General features: G+C 41.5%; 1 protein-coding gene across 1 annotated transcript in view; it reads left to right on the top strand.

Moving 5' to 3' along the window:
* LOC118630952 (meiosis 1 associated protein) overlaps window positions 1-22,116 on the top strand; it is an 86,278-nt gene that overhangs the window by 52,300 nt on the left and 11,862 nt on the right. The window contains exons 5-7 of the mRNA XM_036263222.1: window positions 6,914-7,087; window positions 11,058-11,220; window positions 13,617-13,758. Of these exons, the coding sequence (XP_036119115.1) occupies window positions 6,914-7,087; window positions 11,058-11,220; window positions 13,617-13,758 (479 nt within the window). The remainder of the gene's footprint in view (window positions 1-6,913; window positions 7,088-11,057; window positions 11,221-13,616; window positions 13,759-22,116) is intronic.

Raw genomic sequence — 22,116 nt, 5'->3', positions numbered from 1 at the left:
TACATTCAAAAAAATAAAACTAGACCATCAACTTACACCATACACAAGAATAAACTCAAAATTGATAAAAGACTTAAATGTGACCTGTGAATCCATAAAAATCTTAGAAGAAAATGTAGGCAACAAAATTTCAGACATCATACACAGCAGAATTTTCATTGATACATCACCTAAGGCAACAGAAACAAAGGAGAAAATGAGCACATGGGACTACATCAAACTAAAAAGCTTCTGCACAGCAAAAGAAACAACCATCAAAATGGAAAGGCAACCCACTATATGGAAGAGCATTGCCAATGTTACATCAGATAAGGGGTTAATTTCCAAAATATATAGAGTACTCATACAACTCAACAAAAGGAAGACAAAGAACCCAATTAAAAAATGAGCAGAGGAGCTGAATAGACATCTCTCCAAACAGGACGTACAAATGGCCAAGAGACATATGAAGAAATGCTCAACATCACTAATCATCAGAGAGAAGCAAATTAAAACCACAATGAGGTATCACCTCACACTTGTCAGAATGGCCGCCATCAACAAATCATCAAACAACAAGTGTTGGCGAGGGTGTGGAGAAAAGGGGACTCTAGTACACTGCTGGTGGGAATGCAGACTGGTGCAGCCACTATGGAAAACACTATGGTGTTACCTCAAAAAATTAAAAATTGAACTTCCATTTGACCCAGTGATCCCGCTTCTAGGAATATACCCTAAGACGCCTGAAACACCAATCAGAAAGAATATATGTGCCCCTATGTTCATAGCAGCACTATTTACAATAGGTAAGATCTGGAAACAGCCCAAGTGTCCATCAGTAGACAACTGGATAAAAAAGCAGTGGTTCATATACACAATGGAGTACTATGCAGCTGTAAGAAAGAAAGATCTCTTATCATTTGAGATGACATGGAGGGACCTGGAAAGTATTATCCTAAGTGAAACAAGCCAAGGAGAAAAAGACAAGTATCATATGATCTCACTTATTTGTGGAATATAATGAACATAACAGTCTGAGAAATATGGTAGAGCCAGAAACATGGAAGCAGGGTACTGACTGCCAATCCTCAGAAGAGGGGGTGGTGGGTGAGAGATAAACCACAGAACTTATATGCATGTATGCATGAACAATGACCATGGATAACAAAGCTGGGGACAGGGCGGGGAGGGAGGGGAAGGGGGTATCAGTGGTGGGAAAAGGAGAAACATCTGTAACAAAAATTAATTAATTAATTAAATAAAAAATAAAAATAAATTAAAAAAAGAAGCAGACATCTGTAATACTGTCACAATAAAAAATAAATGTAATTTAATTTTAATTTTAAAAGAAGCTGAAGTGGGGAGTGGGGTACTCAGTAAAGGATGTCACTGCTTGTGGCCACAGTGGGGCAGGGTAAGTCCAAAAACTGAATGTGAATGCTGGCTGCTGAGTAGGCGACAGTGAACCAGGCCTTCCTCACTTGTCTTAATCACTCAGATGCTCAGAGCTGCACACCCTCTCTCTGGGAACCTTTTTATTTCACACCCTCAGTAAAACCTGGTTTATTCAGTGCCCAGTGCCCTGCTTTCCATTCAATGTGGGAGCTGCTATCCAACATCTGAGAAGTGTTTCCTCCCCATTCCCCAGGTTTACCACATTTTGTTGTACTTTTGAGGAGCAGAGCACTATGTGTTGGTGTTCTTATGTATGTTGGTGGTGGGGAGGAAGCGATCACCAAGGGAAGTGACAGGTGGAAATTTTTTTTAAATGAAAGCACATTCTTGTCCTATAAAAGCAAACTATTTTGTTGATGAGAATAAAGGAAGAAAATGCCATTTGTTGAACCTACTGCATGTCTTTTATAGATAATCATCTCACTTCTTATGCCTCATTATGACTGAAATAGTTGTACTATCCCCACTTTGCCCAAAGTCACATAGCTAACAACTTTCAAATCACCATTCTAATTCTGGCCTTTCCACTACATTTCACCATGTTTCAAAAACTCACAGAAAGAGAAAAAAATCTTTCAGAAGAAACCAATTAACAAGTATAATTTGTACTGACCGAATGAAGCCCATGGAAACCCAAGGATGCTGATTAAGACCAAATAAGGGAGAATACAATTAAGTATAGCTTCCTGCTTAAAGTTGGCTCTGAGTTGAATTCTGGGGGTGGTACAGGCCGTAGATTGACAAGTAATAAAAGAACTAAGAAAGGAAGTCGTGTGGTAAGGAGACTAATTTAGTTGAAGCAGAAGAGTCACAAGAAAAAGTCATGAGAGCAGAGGAAGAGAGGACAATTGTTTAATTTATTGTTTAATTCAACAGGCATTTGCTAAACGTCAGCTCCGTGCAAACTACCTGTGGGTTATGGGAATATAGGATCTCAACAGGTGGAGATGGAAGGAACCCTCTGAGCCATCACAGAAAAAGGGAAGGGTGAGGTATTTGAGGAGTAATGAGTATTACTTGTTGTATAGGATGAGTGAGGGGAATAAAGAAGGTGAGAGCAGAAAGGCAGGATGTACTCTTTAGCAAAGGTGGGATCTGATGAAACTGTGCTTTAGAAAATTTAACTAGTAATGGTACATAAATACTGGAGGAGAATGGTACATAAGTACTGGAGGAGAAGGACTGGGGTCTGATACAACAGCTAAGCGGTTCAAGCTAGGATCCAGGCACAAAGAAAGGAATGCCTGAACCACTGACAGAACACAGAAAAGGAGTTCTTCCTCTAGTGTGTTCTGTTTTATACATTAGTCAGTAGCTTGGACCATGTGACTGTCCCTGAGAAGTTGCTGACTCCCTCTGAGCCTGCAAAACTGCAGGCTCAAACCTGACGCACAGTGTCTCAGTGGAAATTAAGTGAGAACTTTTTTAAAGAAAGAGGCTCTTCTCTGTGGTTCTCCCAAGAACCTGTATGTTGAGAAGTTGGAAAGAACTTCGGGAACATTGATGGGGTGTCTGCAGGGAAGAATGGCATTGTCCTGCATAGAGGTGCCATCTTTCAGGCTTAGTTCTTCAGTTTTGCAAGATCAGAAAGTTCTTTTGTCAGCACCGTCATAGAGATAGACTCACCTTATCAAACTCAAGACCAAACTATAAGAGGGAGAATCATAACCACCATCATTACCAAGAGGAGCAGAGACCTGACAAACACAGCCTGCCATTGAGGCACATCACTGAGCCAGTAAGCCCTCTCCGCTGAGCCAGTCTGGGATGGGTGCTACCAGTGTGAGCCCCTGTTGCCCCCCTTCTATGTGCTTCATTTTTGACCAACCCTCCCCCCTTCTAAGGAACACATTCATTCTTTGGATAAGACAGTAACAGCCATAGGCGTCAGCCCAATCTTGCTCTGGTCAGTAAACCATTCTCCTTTCTTAAGGTCACTGTTTTTAATGGACCTAACCACTCTATATTGATTTTATGGTTTAACTATCTAAGGAAAACCCCTATTTTTATGTTCAGATTCTTGCTGGCAGATGACTTTGCATTGTCTCCTTATAAGGCCCAAGGAAAGAGTTTTTACTCTTCTACCCTTTCCCTGGGGGTGGGGGGAATGAAACACTTTTTCTCTTCTCCAAAATCCTTTTTATTTTATTTTATTTATTTATTTTTTCTTTTATTAACTTCAGAGAGAGAGGAACAGGAAGAGAGAGAGATAGAAACATCAATGAGAGAGACCATCGATTGTCTGCCTCCTGCATGCCCCCCACTGGGGATTGGGCCCACAACCTGGGCATGTGTCCTGACCGGGAATCGAACCAGCGACCTTTTGGTGCATGAGTCAACTCTCAACCACTGAGCCACACCAGCCAGACCTTTTCCTTTTTCTTTTTTTTTTATCCTCACCCGAGGACATTTTTCAACATTTTGTTCAGATAGAGTGGGAGGGAGAGAGAGAGAGAGAAACATCGACATGAAAGGGACACATCAAGTGGCTGCCACCCGCACCACCCAACCAGGGCCAGGGACAAACTGCAACCGAAGTACGTGCCCTTAGCGGGAACCGAACCTGGGTCTCCCCAGACCGCAGGCCAACACTCTAACCGCTGAGCCAAACCAGCCAGGTCCTTTTTCTTTTCTTTTCTTTTCTTTTTTGTTTATTAAATTTATCAGGGTGACATTGGTTAATAGGATCATATAGGTTACAGGTGTAGATTTTTGTTGTTTGAACTCTAAGCAATATTATCCTTTCTGCTTTCTGTGATCCTTTGCTCAATTCCATGTCTGTAGTTCTGTATCTGCCTCCTTGTGCTTTAATAATTACTTTGCCTCCCTGAAGAGAAGCTGTTCAGTCATTTCCATATGTCATTCAAGGTGCAGTCCAGGCTCAGAGAATCTAATTATTTCTTGTTTTGCCTGTGACAAAATAAGATCCACATTATTTAAAAGAATCTTTCTCTTCTCTTACTAGGGATGTTTCTTTGACAATGACTTCATGTTTATCACTGTAGTTCCCTGAAACATAATGGGGCAGTTGAGAATTTAAGGAGAAATGGTCAAGAATAATGTTCTTACCCTGGCTTGTTAGCTAATTGGTTAGAGTGTCATCTCATACGCCAAGGTTTCAGGTCCAATCCTCGGTCAGTACATATATAAGAATCAACCAATGATGTATAAATAATAAATAAGTGAAACAACAAATCTATGTTTCTCTCTCTCTCCCTTCCTCTCTCCCATCCTCTCTCATTCAAATCAATTGTTTTTAATTTTTTTTAAAAAGAGCCCTGACCAATTTGGCTCAGCGATTAGAGCATCGGCCCTCAGACCAGAGAGACCCGGGTTCGGTTCCTGCTAAGGGCACGCACCTCAGTTGCAGTTTGTCCCCAGCCCCAGTTGGGGTCGTGTGGGTGGCAACCAATTCATGTTTCTCTCTCTCTCTTCCTTTCTCTCTCCCTCCTGCTCTATCTGAAGGTAAATGCAAAAATGTCCTCGGGTGAGGATTTAAAAAAAAAAGGGAAAGATCCCTGGCCAGGTGGCTCGGTTGGTTGGAACATATTTCCCTACACCAAAAGGTTGCACATTTGATTCCTGGTCAGGGCACATACCTAGGTTATAGGTTTGATCCCCAGTCGGGGCACATATGAGAGGTAACAAGTCAATGTTTCTCTCTCATATCTGTATCTATCTCTCTCTCTCTCTCTCTCTCTCTCTCTCTCTCTCTCTCTCTCTTTCTTCCTCTCTCTATAAAGTCAATAGCATATCATCAGGTGAGGATTGTAAAAAAAAGAAGAAAGAAAAAAAATAACGTTTCTTTATAACTGCAATAAATATCCTTTAAAATATATATATATCTTATATATAAATATCTTTTTTAAATATTTATATATAAATATTATATATATACATATATATGTATATATATATATATAATATTGCTTTATAAACACCAAAAGAGCATGGAGTATCATGTATCTTTGTACACTGTGTGGTATTTCATCTTCTATGTACTACATAATAAATATTACTGCTTAGAGAAATTAATGAAATAACTAATTAGCTAATGAATCCTTCTAACTATTCACAGAAGATGGCAGAATTTCTTTGCCACATTTCACAAGAGAAATGCATGTGATGCCCCTTTTCAGCCACAGAATAAGTTGTTAAATATGACTTGAAGTCATCTAAGTCTCAGCACACCTCCCCTGTGTGGGTACCAACACGTTGGACTGAAGCCCTTTGTTCCCAGTGGAGAGTCTGCCACCTCTGCATACTTGTCCTCAGGAATGTCCGTTCTAGAAATAAACCAGCCTTCTCCCTGGAGTCCATGAGTCATACACAGAAGTTAATTCATTGGAGCAACTGGCTTTTCTTAGGCCCTTTGTAAAGTATTTCAGAGAGCCCCTCATGGTCGGGGGAAAAAAAAAAAGGTGTGTTCCTCTTCGGGTTCATTCCAGCTCTTGCCTCATTTCTTCCACCACCTTATATTTAGCTTTACTGACAACCTTTACCTGCAGACCCAGACCCCAATTCCTAAGCTAGTGTTACCTGAAGCAGGAAGTAGACCAGCAAAGCCTCCTCATGCACCCATCCAGTTCCATTCATTCATATCTGTGATCAAATCACACTCCACCATACCATCCCTTTCTTCTTGGCTGCTAATCACACTTGTGAGATACAGCACACCAATGACAAACTTGCATAATCTGTGTCATAAGGTAGGACCTGGGAGTTCATCTTTTTTTTTTTCTTTTATTCCTTTCAATTTTTTTTTTATGACAGAAGTAATAATTGAATACGTTTTCACTGTGAAGCAACAACATAAAGCTGAAGTCCCCCTTGTTAACTAAATATTTAACTTGCATTGCTGTATTATTTTACTGTTGTTTTTTTATTCCAGACTGATTTTTAAATATAAGAAATACATGCTTACTATAAAATTCAAACAGTATAGAAATATGAATAGTAAAAAGAGGACATATCTCATAACTTCCCCATCTCCACTCCTGTCCACTATTAACAGTTTAATGGTAGCCTTCCAAACTTTGTAAAATACATTTACATACACATGTCTGTACTGAGGCCAATAGTTTTGTCTTTATTTAAATGGGCTCATACTATACATCTGTTCTACAACTTCCTTTATTCACTTACTACCTTGTAGCTATCCATGTCAGTACATTTATCTTTACTTTGTGTGTTAACAGCTGCATAATACTTCATAGTTTGGCTGTGCCATAATTTATTTAAACATTCCCACATTGGTGGGCATTTGAATTGCTTCCTGTTTGGGGGTTTGATTATTTGTTATTACAATAATGCTGTACTACACATCTTTGCATATTTCTCTTTGTGTACTATCCAAGAATGTCTACAGGCTAGAGGTAGAATTGATGACTCAAAAATGGTGCATTTAAAATTTTATCTTTTTCTAATTTTACAATTAAAGAGTTAAATGTTTTAACTACTCTTTCCCTTTTTTCTGCAGAGAGTTCTTTCCTGGGAACTGACATTGACCTTCAGACTATAGACAATGATGTCGTCAGCATGGAGATTTTCTTCAAAGCCTGGCTACACAACAGTGGAACAGACCAAGAACATGTTCATCTTCTTCTTTCTTCACAGTCTTTCAGCAATACTTCCAGAGTCAGAAATGATCCAAGTATACACTCCTAAGATACATATTATATAGGCTATGATTATCCTAGTCTAGGATTAGGACTCTAGATTGGTGAGTCATCAGAATACAGAGTACTTGAGGTTTACAAATTAGAGGAAGATTGGATCAAGTTGTCCAGTGTAAGCATGAAGAATCAGAAAAGATTTCTAAAAAGTGACCAGTTAGAAAAATGAACAAAATTAAGCACAGACAGCAAGAGACAGCTAGTTTAGAGGCAAAGACTTAGACATCTGAATAACAGAGCAGCAGTTACACTGCATAAGAATACAGTGAATCATATCTTTTTCTCAAGTTTTTCTTTTTTAATGCAGTAGATATTAATGACATTACAATTTGAGGCATGCTGGCACCTCAACAATATCAACAGTGCCTGTGAGTAGATGAAAAGAACCAAGACTAAACCAAGGTTAAATAGAGGTCTTCTGGATAGGAAGACATCAAATTGGGGGAACTAAAGCAACTACCAAGGCAGGCCTCAGAGAAGACCTCTTCTAGAGGCCCAAAACCATGTTCACAAAGCATATTCTGGCAATTATGAAAACCAAGAGATCAATCAGTGTTTTGGACATGCCAACATGGCTCTGAATGTTGTTCTGTGTGGTAGTGATACTTCATTCCAGGTCCCACTAGATGATAGGGGTAAGGCTATTTCTAGTCTCCCTCCCCTTTAAAGATTGGCTCAGGACGTAGGGTGACAAGGGCCTACAAATGGGCCACACTCAGTTTTGAAAAGCTGACTCCTTAGGGCCCAGCTCCAAAGGGAAAAGTGTGTCTTTGGGAGTTGGAGTTCAGTGAGAAAAATGAGTACAGACTCTTGGCCCCAAAGGGAAAGATATACCTTGGTCCTTTCTTTCTAGGGATAACCATTGAGTCTTTATTCCTCCCCCACTCCCATCATCCCTATTTCAACACAGGGGCTGGGATGCCTTTGACAACTTACTCTGATTTTTATCTGCTTTCCTTTGAGTATTAAAATCTTTCCAGGACCTCCTCTCTACCACGTTTGTCCAGGGCTGATAGTACCAATTACTTCGTATTCCATCCTCTGGAATTCACTTCTTATTTCTTTTCCCCAAAACATTGTGTTAACGCCTTTCCTTGCATTAGCCCGTTTCATCTTCACACAACATCATGAGGCAAGTAATGTTACTATACATCATTGAATCTGAGATGCTATCAATTGTAAGATACACTATTATTTTCTATACCACTGAGAAAGAAAAACACTGCCAATTAAACATGACACAATGCTTTCCTATCACTTAGAAATATTATCCTTACTGAGAGAGCTTTTTAGGTGAGAGTAGTATGTAAGGGTTAAGGGTGTGTGCCTGGCCAGTGGCGATTGTAAGACACATATAGAGATACTAGTATGTGAAGAAAAAAGTTATCTTAGAGTCAATTAAATACAATATTATCCCTGTTTTAAGAGATGAGACTTAGAGAAATTAAACATCTCCTCAGGGCTGCACAGAAAATGAACAGCAGAGCCACAATTTGAAGACAGACAATTCCAGAGCCCATTCTTACCCTTAGGATTAGAAGTCTATATTTTTTACATTTCACCACTCTTAGCCCAGAGGACATTCATAAAACTCAGGTCTGCCTCCAGAGATGGGGTCCATGCCTACTACGCAGCCTACCTCATGTGGGTAATTCTAAACAGAGGCTAGAGATTCGCTTTCCTTTTTAGGAGAGCAGGGGGCTTCAAAGGCCAAGAACTCTTGCAACCAGCCTTTTTCCACTGTTGCACAGAATTTGCCCGTGGTACTGTTGAGAATTTCTCTGCTTTGCCCTCTCTCTTTTCTTGGCTTTCAGCACCATGATCAGAGCCCAAATGTTTATCTTCATCTGCAACCATTTCTCAGCAATCCACAGATCTTTACAGTGCACGGCAGAACTTAGATCCAGACTCATCAGCTCTTCTGCTGGGGAGGACTTCAATGGAATCCAGATGCTCAGACATAATTGGAAGGAGATCTGGGGAAAGTGGACCTCCTCTGCAGTGGAAATAACCCTCCTAAGAGTTTATGCAACCACAGTGAAGACCACACTTGTAGTTATCATTGTTTCAAAAAGTGATGCATTGCCACATACATGGCTCATTATAAACAAAGTGAAACAAAACAAAAACCCTGAGTTCTCCTACTACAGAATCTTTTGAGGACTGCCCCTCAGATGTTCACTTTGACTTCTCCTTATAAGGTTCTCCTCCTTTAAGTTTCTCCACCCCACACCACCTGCTTCTGTAGCTGCCTAGGGCCCTTCACCCCACCTATAGACACTTCCCTCAGAGGTCTCCTTGTGATGGATGAGTGCACAGTCAGCTTCAGCTGAGTGTCTTTTCTCATTTCTTGGGTTTGAGGTCTGCCACCTCGGCACTTAGGTTCTGGGTAGTGAAAAGCATATCCTGTTTTAGACCCCTGGCCTGCCAAAACAGCTTTCCCAACTTTGGAACACCTTCTCAGACTACTGTTCCCATAGTTCTCAGCCCTGGCTGCAATAACAATTACATGAAGAACTTTTTAAAAATATATTTGGGCTTTATCCCCAGAGATTCTAATTTGATTGGTGTGAAGTAGGGTCCAGACATCTTTTTTTTTTTTAGAGAGAGAGAGAAACATCGATGTGAGAGAGGCACATCGACTGGTTGCCACCCACATGACCCCAACTGGGGCTGGGGACAAACTGCAACTGAGGTATGTACCCTTAGCAGGAACCGAACCCAGGACTCTCTGGTCCGCGGGCCAACACTCTAACCGCTGAATCAAACCAGCCAGGGCCAGACATCTTTTAAAAGTTCCCTGGGTGGTTTTTAATTGAATCGGAGTTGAGAACTTCAGCCAGATGAATATAGCTGTCCGATGCTAGAACACAGGGAACCAATAATAAAGTCAAGCACACAGGATTGAGGGGAAGCTGGAGTCCTAGGCAAAGTCCCTCCTATTGACTTCCTGGGCTCTGGGACACACCAGAGGCGCCTCACCCAAAATGAATGTTTAGGTCTGATTGCTGAGCCCAGGAGGGCCAGCTGGACCTGGCATCCTAATTTTTTCTACATTATTTCTACTTTTGTTATTACCTCATGTTGCAGTTAGTATAGTCATTTCAAAAATCACTAACACCAACTACCAGCTTTCTCACAAGGACGGAACATTTGTATATTCATAGATTTGTTAACAGTATTCAAAGCTGGTATAAATTGTATTGGAAAACTTTGTAATATCAAGGATTCAAGCTTAGTGTAAGAGAACATTATATACCTGCTGGAGCAGAAGCTTAATACAGAAGAGTATATGTTTTGACGAATAACTCACACCTAGTTGAAGTCCCCTCAGAACTGTGGTCTGGTGCCACAGTGATGCTCCAAGACTCAGAAGGTTCTATACTTTGGTTTCTTTGGGGAATTTAAAAGTAAACTATTTTGGAAACTTATCCCCCACCAACACCCCCGCCACCACCCCTAGGCCAAATGTCCCTAGAAAAGCCCACAGAGGAACAGTCAGCTGACTGCCTGACTTCTGCTTTCCTGCTTTGCTTTCATCTGACCTGTAGTCTTGCCAAAGCTCAACCTCGGGGAAACAGCAGAAGCATGATTTCCTTGTGTGATTGCCAAAGGGCCTCTGTGTAGTATAGCGTTAGCTGCCTCCTCCCCAGAGGACATGTGTTTTTTTCAGGCTGGATCACAAGCCAGATCGCTCACTGTGGAGCACTCCTCAGCCAGCACAGATGTAAAACAAGTGAAAATCATGTCAGACCCAGAAAACATTACCTATTATGTAGGGCAACTGTCTGCCTTCCCAAACCAACTGTATTTTCCTCTCCACTCTCCTTCCTTCTCTCAATTCTTACTTGCCTAGTGGAGCTGGAATGGGTGGCAGATGTTATCACATAGCCTGAGGTAACTTATGACAAACAACCCCCCACCCCCATGCTGTTTTTTTTATTGTAGTGTGCCTGAAATGTGATCTCCAAGAGCGACTTCTCAGCCCATCCCTGCTCCCTGGCACAGCTGATGGCTCCCTGAAAATGGATGACCCCAAAGGAGACTTCAGCACACTCTACCAGATGACTTCCCAGCCATCGGGCTCTTATTACAAGCTCCGGGTGATCAAGTATGGTCCACGGGAACCTCCCCAATCCATGCAAATGCTAATTCTTACAGGGTCCATGGCTAGAAAGTTCAGGGATAGAGGACATCCCTAAGTGTCAGGCAGGCAGGAATCAGGTCCAAAGCAGCAACTACAGGTGTGGGCATGAAAGAGCTCGGTCAGGCTGCTCAGCACATGGAGACAAGTGAGCATATGGTGGAGATGTGCCTCAGCAGGACACTCTGAGGTCTGGATGAGGATTGGAAATTCAAAAAGTCTCTGGATGCAGAGAAAAACAAGATCAGCAGAAAATGTTTATTGCATGCCTATTGTGTTTGAGCATCAGGACAGAGATCTGGCCTTCAAGGAATAAGTGGTACACAGGCTCTTCCCCTGCCTTCCCACTTCTCTAAGTCAGAGACCTTCAACCTTTTTCATCTCATGGCACACATAAACAAATTGCTAAAATTCTGTGGCACACCATAAAGTATATTATATTTTTTGCCAATCTGACACACAAAAAAATAGATATAGCACTGGCCAGTTTGCCTCAGTGGTTAGAGCGTCAGCCCACGGACCAGAGAGTTCCAGGTTCGGTTCCCACTAAGGGCACATACCTTGGTTTCAGTTTGTCCCAGGCCCCAGTTGGGGTTGTGCGAGTGACAACCAGTCGATGTGTCTCTCTCACATCGATGTTTCTCTCTCTCTTCCCCCCGCCCTCCCTCCTGCTCTATCTAAAGATAAATGCAAAAATGTCCTCAGGTGAGGATAAAAAAAAAAAAAAAAGTATAATTTTGACTCATTCACAGACAGCTATTGTTGTGTTGGCTATTGTCTATTTTTTTATTTGACAATCTAAGGGAAAAGAGGTCAGTGCCCCTGACTAAATAGTCGGCTATTGCATGTTTTTTAAATTCTTGCAGCACACTGGTTGAAAATCGCTGCTCTAAGTACTAGAATTCCAGCTTCCAGGGGCACCAAGTCCAAAGTAGAACTATCAATGATGACAAAGGCCTCTCTTACCTCTTCCTAGTTCCTATCACATTGCCCATGCACGGGTACAGTGGAACCTCAGTTCTCAAACTTAATTTGTTCCAGAAAACTGTTCAAGAAGAAATTTGTTTGAAAACTGAATCATTTTTTCCCATTAGAAATAATGTAAATTGAATTAATTTGTTCCAGATCCCCAAATGGTTCCCTGTTTAAACCGCTCTTATATATAATATATGTCTAATGGATTGTTTACTCTTTAAACAAACACTTCTTAAATTTATCAAATCACCCCTACTAGCATTAAATGCATCACTTTCAGCACTTGTTCCAGGGGTGTCTTTCAGGAGGTCAGTGTGCAGCATCTTCACTCTTTCACATAGCACTGCCTCTGAAATGCTGTCACTGACTAACTACTCTTCATTTATCCAAATCAGGGGCAGTTTTTCTACCTCTTTATTTGCCTATGGCCATTGTTTCTTTCAAACCCTTAGCAACATTATCGTTTCACCAGCAACAAAAGATAAAACACACACACACACAAAAAAAACTATTCATAGCACAATTTCCTGAGATGTTACCAATGCAAGGTTTAGCAGTAAACTTATTCATATTCTCTCCTTTGTTTGTGGCCTGAGAGACACCTTTTTTTTTCTTTATTGATTTTAGAGAGAGAGGAAGGGGGGAGATAGAAACATCGATGAGAGAGAACATCGATTGGCCACCTCTCACATGCCCCCACTGTGGATCGGACCCACAACCTGGGCATGTGCCCTGACCAGGAATTGAACCAGCAACCTCTTGGTACATGGGTCCATGCTCAACCACTAAGCCACACCAGCTGAGCCTAAGAGACATTTTTGTCATGCTGATGTATCAGCATGAAAAGTTTGTCAGGTCGAGATCTGAAGTTTTTCACAACCAAGACAATTTTGTCTATGAACAACTTGGTCAAGGACCAAATTGTTCAAGATGGGAGAGGGTTGAGAACCGAAGTTTGATTGTATCTGAATAAGTTCATCCATTGGTTTGTGACCATGGATGCTGCTAGGAACCTTCTTAGATGTATCTTCTGTTAGTATGTCACCACAAAAGAGCCAGGACTGGGAGGCAGATGGTTAGTATACTATTGTGTTTTAGGGTTGCTGTAGCCAGGGACGTCACTTGGAATGGAATGAACTCAGGAAAAAAAATATCCGTCAGAGTCTTGAGCCTTCATGATGGCTGCTTCATTCATTGATTAACAGGCTTTGAGAATGTGCTATGTGCCAGATACCTTGCTAGGCAATGGCTATACATGGATGAATAATTCACAGTCACTAACCTAAAGGATTTCACAATAGGGCCTTAGACTTGCTAAATTTGAGTGGATCTGGGTCGAGGTTCTGGATATCACTGAGGAGACTTTCACTTCCATTGTCTCTTCCCAGAGCTCTAAAATCCAGTGGGATCTGCGAGTCAGTAATATATGGACTCCCATTCATCCTCAGACCCACAAGCTGTTGGCAGCTGGACTGGGATGAGCTGGAGACAAATCAGCAGCATTTCCATGCTTTGTGTCACAGCCTGCTTGTGAGTATCTGTGTCCCCAGGTGAAGAAGTAGAAGAATATTAAAGTACCAACCATAGAAAAGCACTTAGTTTAATCCTGCCCTGATCCCGAACCTGTCCCAATCCTCAAGAGGACAGGAAAAAAAACTAGGAATACTCTGAAATGTGAACTAAATAAGACTTGCCTCTGTTGGTTTCACGTTATAGAGAATAATTTCTGGATTCAGTTTTATGATAATAAATTTGCAAAGCCCTGATTTTTACATGTAAATGGTAGCAGGGAATTTTCCATAAGTAACTATATTTTAAAACCTATTTTCTTCCTAACACTGTGCTGGAGATTATGGTTCATTTAAATGAGGAGCACCAAGTCTGTGCCAGACATTGAGCTAAGCCCTAAATATTTAATGGTTAATATAATAGACATTATCTATGGCTTCAAGAAACTTATTCTCTAATAAAAGAGACAGAATTGAACATATTTATTTTAATTTTATTATTATTATTATTATTATTATTATTGATTTGAGAGAGAGAGAAATATCAATGTGAGAGAGAAACATCGGTCAGCTGCCTCCTGCATGCCCCCTACTAGGGAGAGATCCCACAACCTGAGCATGTGCCCTGACTGGGAATCGAGCCACCTGCCTTTTGGTGCATGGTATAATGCTCACCCAACCAAGTCACACCAGCCAGAGTTGAACATATATATCCTTAATTATGAAAAGTTTATGAAGGAAAAGAAGTAGCTACTTTAAGAGAGCCACTCTGTGAAAGTGACATTTAGAGCCTCTCTGTGAAAGTGACATTTTAACTGAGATCTGCCAGCCCTGGCCAGTTTGGCTCAGCAGTTAGAGCATTGGCCTGTGGTCCGGAGAGACCCAGGTTCGGTTCCCACTAGGGGCATGTGCCTCAGTTGCAGTTTGTCCCCGGCCCTGGTTGGTTCGTGTGGGTGGCAGTCACTCGATGTGTCCCTTTCACGTCGATGTTTCTCTCTCTCCCTCCCACTCTATCTGAACAAAATATCTAAAAAATGTCCTTAGGTGAGGATAAATAAATAAACAAACAAACAAACAAACTGTGACCTGCCAGATAAATTGGAATCACCCAGGTGAAGGGTGACAGGGAGAGCACTTCAGGTGCCTGGAAAGGAATGCGCAAAGACCTCAAGGCTAGAAAGAGCTGAGAGAATAATCAAGAATAAAAAGGCCGCCCTGGCTGGTTTGGCTCAGCGGTTAGAGCGTCGGTCTGTGGTCCCGAGAGACCTGGGTTCGGTTCCTGCTAAGGGCACGTACCTCTGTTGCAGTTTGTCCCCGGCCCTGGTTGGGTCTTGCAGGTGGCAACCACTGTATGTGTCCCTTTCACATCAATGTTTCTCTCTCTCTCTCTCCCTCCCACTCTATCTGAACAAAAAATGGAGAAAATGTCCTCGGGTGAGGATAAAAAAAAAAAGGCCATTGTGACTGAAACAAAGCAAAAGAGGGGAAAGAACCACAAGGTAGGGAGGACAAGGGAATGGGGTCAAATTGTGCAAAGCTTTGTTGGCTAAATTAAGGACTTTGGACTTTAAGTACAGAAAGAAATCATGAGAAATGAATCATGTAAGTTTTTATAAGATTACTTGGGCCAAAATTTGGAAAAGAACTGGCAAAGGCAAGAATGGAAACAAGAAAATGAGGCAGGAGGGCATTGCAGTCATCTAAGCAAGAGATGATGGTGGAAGTCAAGATGAAAAAGGTAAACCTAAAGAAATATTTTAAAGAAAGAGTCCGAACTTGGTGAAGGATAGGATGTGGGGAGTGAGGGAGAGGAAAATATTGAATTACTGCTTGGTTTCTGACTTGAACAAGCTAAGTGTATGCCATTTCCCGAAATGGCAAAACTAAAAGAGCACATACATAAAACAGTAGCACAATTACGAAGCAAAATGAAACAACCACCAATATAGTACAAGCATGTGTATAACAGCTTGTGGTTATAGAATAAAGGTCTGACATAGCAGGATATTTGTGATCAGAACGGCACAGCAATGTATCTCTTTCACTATCAGAAGCAGACTTCTTTTTTTCCTGTTTCAAAGCCCACACTCCCTTTTAGTTCCACCCACTGAGTTCCTGTTTCCTATCTGAAGAACACCCATCTCCTGTCTTTGCAGACAGTCAACAGATATGTTCTGACTGTTAGAGCCCAACAGCTCAGTTTACTATTTACTCCACCCAATTCCTTATGATCTCAGAGATGCCACATCACTGGGGAGGAATGTCCCTCAAGTGTGGCTTCAATACATTCTTACAGAGCATGATATTTTTAACAGACATTGGTTTTTGTTCTTGTTTGTTTGTTTGTTTTTAGGTCAAGACATATGAAAAACTGAATTGTTTATTGTGAAATAATTTCTTTTCACTTTCTCTTTTATTAATAATAAGTGATATAACTTTCAATTCGGTATTACCATGAATTGGAATGTAGGTGTTTCACATAAGTAATTTTTATTTCCCTAACTGACTTCCTGAAAACAGGGGACTATTTTCAAACAGAAAGCTTCTCAGTCTTGGACCCTGGCAGCTCTCTACTGAGTCCTTCCAAAGTTCCCTTTTCTTTTTTCCCTGAAGATATGTTTTTATTGATTTTTAGAGAGAGAGAAAGGGAGAGAGAGAGAAACATCGACTAGCTGCCTCCCATACACGTCCCAACTGGGATTAAATCCAAAACTTAGGTATATTCCCTGACCAGAATAGAACCCACAAATTTTTGGTGTATGGGACAATATTTCAACCAACTAAGCCATCCGGCCAGGGCCCAAAAATGCATTTTTTATAGTTTGCCTCAAACCTCATCTTCTCCAGGAATCCTTTACCAATGTACCATCCCCTATAGCAATCTCTTTTATTTTTTATTTTATTTTTTTTTTATCCTCACCCGAGGACACTTCTCCATTTTTTTTGTTGTTGTTCAGGTAGAGTGGGAGGGAGAGAGAGGAACAGAGAGAGAGAGAGAGAGAGAAACATCGATGTGAAAGGGACACATCGAGTGGCTGCCACCCGCACAACCGACCAGGGCCAGGGACAAACTGCAACCGAGTTATGCGCCCTTAGCGGGAACCGAACCCGGGTCTCTCAGGACCGCAGACCGACGCTCTAACCGCTGAGCCAAACCGGCCAGGGCCTCTTTTTTTATCTAATAAGTTAAAAATACAGAAACGCGTAAAGTGCAAAGTTTCTTACCTCCCAGAATTGAGAGTTGTTAGCATGTTGGCATATTTGCTTTTAGCCTCTATGTGTGTTTGTATATGTGTAATAAAATATTCCCCAATACATTTGAAGTACCTTTGATCCCCAGTGTCACCACACTCCCACCTCTGCCTCGTTCCCTGTAATTACCAATCATGAATTTTCTATGAATCCTTCGAGTTCATTTTTTATTTTCTGTTTCTTGATTTTGTATCATGAATGCTTTTCTTTCTTTCTTTCTTTCTTTTTATAGAGTGGGAGGGAGAGAGAGGAAGGGAGAGAGAGAGAAACATCGATGTGTCCTTCACATCCAGTGCCACCCGCACGACCAACCAGGGCCGGGGACAAACCGCAACCGAAGTACATGCCCTTAGCGGGAACCGAACCCGGGTCCCTCCGGACCGCAGGCCGATGCTCTAACCGCTGAACCAAACCAGCCAGGGCATTTTTTTGCATGGAGTTCTTGGTGGTGGCTCCAGGACAGTCAGTTTTTCCTGCTAGACGGGGATGAACCAGGTAGCTTTGGTCTGTGAATCCCCTCTAGACACCAGATTTGGAGAGGAGTATGTTTTGCCTCTCTCCTAAGTATGTCTTGTCTTCTCCCTACTACAATTCTGCATCTTGGTCCTTGGTAACAGATTCGTAGAAAAGCTCAAATACATGTATAATGCTGTACTCAACAACATCTGGGCCCCGTTTTGGGGGAGCTTTGTGACTAGAACTCCCAGCTTGGCTTTTGATTTTCTAACTGATCTAGTTTTCGTCTTGTTTGGCTACTAGAAGCACAAAACCAAATATAATGGCATTTTAATACACAGTTAGAGGTAGTGTACATGTTCTAGAAAGTGATACCCTTCAACACTTTAATTCCATTGCTGGACTCAAGGAAACAATCAGAAAAGGAACAAAGATATGTGTACCAGCATGTTCATCTTACTAAGTGCTACTTACTTAACCAAGTGCTCTGCATACCTTTACCTCATCTAAACTTCACAATAACTCTCTGAGAATAGGGATTGTTGATCTTGTTTTTACAAATAGGGAAGACTGATGTCTGAAGAGATCAGGTGACTTACCAAAGGTCACACAGCTACCAAAGTGGCTAACTCAGAATTTGAATCTAGTTCTGTGGATGCTTTTAACTTCTTGCTAAACTCCCTACTCCTATTCCAATGCAGCCAGGTAAATAGACTACAACACTGAAGCTTATTCTCCCTTCACTGAATACCCCATGCTTCTATCCTTCACTGGATGTGAATTAAAGAGACTGGGTGCTGCCCAGCTGGTGTGGCTCAGTGGTTGAGCATCAGCTCATGCACCAAGAGGTCGCTGGTTCAATTCCCGGTCAGGGCACATGCCCAGGTTGTGGGCCCTATCTCCAGTGGGGGGCGTGAAAGGGGCAGGCAATCTGTGTTCTCTCATCATCGATGTTTCTCTCTCTCAAATCAATAAAGAAAAAAAAATTTTTTTTTTAAATGGGACTGTATACTTGTAACAGCTCCTCTCCCATCTTATGCTACTGTTGTTCCCTCTACTGTGTTTGTTCCACCTCATCCAGATTAAAACCACTCTCCTTTTCTGGAAAAGAGAGAAGCAAAGTAGTGTTTGAATGGCTCTTCTTTCTTGCTTTTCACATGACATCTCCAAACAACAAAAAGCCTGAAGGGCAATGTGTTATAGAGAAAAGAATTTTTCACAGGCCTCAGCTCATTCATTCAACAGCAAATTTTTTTAGTGCCTACAGTGTGACAAGACTTAAGATTTATTTAGAATTTTAACCTTCCTGGTCCTATTTGTACAAGTTTTTTACCACTTCTTTACCTCCATCCTTGGTTTGGTATTCTTTCTTACACCTCTTTCATATGTTCTTTTAAAAGCTGATGTTGTCAGCTCCCCCACGTAACACTCTTGCCTTCTGTTTCTTGCTGTGACATTTCCCCTCCAGCTGACTTCTCATTCTAACTTCTGTCTTTCTGTTAATAGCAGCACCACCTCTGTCTACTCACTCAGGCTTGAAACTTCAGTCCCATCCACCCCTCTCCCCCTTTACACCCACTTCATCACTAAGTCGTTTCAGTTTCCTTCTCATAACATGAATTGTGACTGTCCTTTCCTTCCCATTCCCACCGCTTGTTTGCACCAAGCCGTCAGTGAATTCCTAACTAGCTTCCTTACCTCCAGTCTGTCCCTCTTCTAATCTGCCCTGCTCATTGAACCAGAGTAACCTTCTTGAAGCATTCTCCTGACTGTCACATGTTTTTCCATGGTGCCAGTACCCAGTGACTTGAGCCTCGTCTGTGCTATCCCTATAGTATCTACTGGGATTGCTTGTGTCTTCTCCTCTCAGTTCCATTATCACTATCCTAGTTCAGGCCCTTCCTACTTTTTTCTTTCAATAGTGCAATAATATCTTAACTTGTCTAAATGCCTTTCATTGTTTCCCTTCCCAATCCATTTTACATATTGTCACCAGATTAATCTTCTTGAAACACAGCACTGATCCTGCCCTCTTTCAGCTTAAAGATATTTTATGACTTGATGTTCATTATACTTTAGAGTCCATATTTCTTAACCAAGTATTCAGCTCCAGCCTTGTTTCCCATTACTCTCCTTCATGTACTATACACACCAACCAAATTAACATACAGACTTTAAATGGCCCCACTTTTGAAACTTTGTTCATCTGTCTCTTCTCCTATCTCCATGTGTTCCAGTCCTACCCCATCTTGAAAGACTCAGCTCAAATGGTTTTCTGCACTGAAGCCTTTCTGGATTCCTATATTTATCATTAGACCTTTGTGTGCTCTGTCTCTTTTTAGAGAAAAGCTATTTCAATTCATTTTGGTTATTTATTTTTAATTTTTTTAATCCTCACCCAAGGGTATTTTTCTTCAGATAGAGTGGGAGGGAGAGAAAGGGAGAGAGAGAGAGAGAGAAACATCGACATAAGAGGGACACATCAACTGATTGCCTTCCGCATGACCCCAACCAGGGCCGGGACGAACCACAACCGCGGTATGTGCCCTTGGTTGAAATCGAACCCGCGACTCATTGGTCCATGGGCCAACACTCTAACTGCTGAGCCAAACTGGCCAGGGCTAATCCATATCTTATAGGATCATATATTTAAAATGAATTGAGCCCTGACCGGTTTGGCTCAGTGGTAGAGCGTTGGCCCGTGGACCAATAAGTCGCGGGTTCGATTCTGGCCAAGGGCACAAACTTCGGTTGCAGTTTGTCTCCGCCTGGATTGGGGCCGAGCGAGTGGCAACAAATTTATTTGTCACTCTCACATCATGTTTCTCTCTCTCTCTCTCTCTCTCTCTCTCTCTCTCTCTCCCTCCCTCCCTCCCTCCCTCCCACTCTGTCTGAAGATAAATGTAAAAATATCCTTTAAAAAAATAAATAATTTTTTTAAAAGATATGGATTAAAGTCTAGGATATAAATTTGGCTACCCAGATTGCAGAATAACATGGTTGCCTTTCCCTGGCATTTCTACCACTTCTCCATTTTACCAACTAATTCCTCAGCCTCAGTCAAATTTAGGTTCAGAGTATAAACGGTTACCTCTCTTTTTGTGGGGAGTCAAGGCAAAGCAGTGTTCTAATCTGTGGTGGTAAAATGTAATTTGTATTATCCATGGAAAGCATGGACTTTAGAGCCAGATGGCCCTAGTGACAGCTTCATTATTTCCCAACTGTGTAAGCTTAGGCAATATACTAACCTCTCTAAGCATCAGTGTATTCATCTGTTTGTAACCCTAACAATTCTAATGGCCTCATGTGGTTTAGTCTCTGCATAAAGGGTAGGTAAAGAAGCACTATCCAGAGGCCAAAAGGTATATTTGTGCTTCCAAAGGACACCAAAAAAATAGTTCATAACCTACAATAACATTTCTCAAATTTTCTTCCTCTACTCCTCTATTATATTTAACCTGGATCTGTTGATCTTTTCCAAGACCCTTTCACACACACACACACACACACACACACACACAAAATGAATAAATAAATAAAAATGAATGTACTGTCTACATCCCCAGTCCCTGTTCCTCTATCTTCTTCCTCTCTCAGCCATATAAACATTCTATAGATTGATAGCCTCTCTGACATCATCCCCTCCTTTTTAGGTTCTGTCTCTACCTATTTAAAATATCTAGGAATAGAACCCATGATGCTTCTTCTTTTTTGAATATAAGTGAAATGGGGGAGAAGGAAAAGCAAGGGAGAAGGTGCATGAGAGACATGCATTAGTAACTCTTGTCCCTGTCACATGTAAAATAGAGACAATAAAAATATACCTCATATGGTTCTTAAGATGAGTAAGTAGTGGTGGGTGTGTAAAGCACCTAGCATATGTCTGGCATACAATTTGCACATAATGGTTGGTTAGTAGTTCTGTGATTTTCATTTGTTCCCTTTTTTATTTTAATTCTCTGGAGAAATTCTCCATCTTTTCACCACTATTCTTGAACACACTTCTCATAGTTATTTTAGGGTTCTTATTCACTAACCCCAATACCTGGATCCCCTGTGGCTTTTTTTTTTTTTTTCTATTGTCTCTTTTTTCTTGTGGTTTTCAGACATGTGTTCTTATCTTTTTGTGCACGTGCTAATATTACAATGAGAGATGCTCATTGCATCTAAATACATTGTAGAGGCTCCAGTTGGTATTGGCTTCCTCTAGAGAGGGTCTGTCCTGCCCTGCACTAAGCAGATGGAGCGGTGGCAGATCATCTCATTCCACTCAGGAGTTCTGCTGAGTCAAGGCTGGGCTGCAGTCCTGCTAAGGCTCCACCTACTCCTGGTCTGCCCCTGGCCCTCCAGGATTTTCCACTGAAAACCTGGTGTATTGTGTGTCCCTTCCTTCCCCTTGGCTGTGCTACTTCTAGAAGCTCTCTCCTTAGGTGTTTTTGTCTTTTGCTCTGTGCAGCCCCAGGATCTGGCAAATGTGCTGAGTGAAAAATTGGCTTGAGCACCCCTTACCCCTGCCAAGTCTGTATTGAAAGATCTTCTGGTTTCTCTGTTCCCTTGCAAGTGCCTCAGTAGGTACAAATCCTATATTCTCAGCCCCACCCCAATTACCTCCAACTCAGAACCAACAAGTGCCCTCATTGTAAAAGCAGTTGCAATACTTCCCTAATGTCTC

This window comes from Molossus molossus, unplaced genomic scaffold (assembly GCF_014108415.1).
Source record: "Molossus molossus isolate mMolMol1 unplaced genomic scaffold, mMolMol1.p scaffold_m16_p_15, whole genome shotgun sequence".
NCBI lineage: Eukaryota > Metazoa > Chordata > Mammalia > Chiroptera > Molossidae > Molossus > Molossus molossus.
The sequence above is the reverse complement of the archived record's forward strand: the minus strand, read 5'-3'. Positions and strand labels throughout refer to the sequence as shown.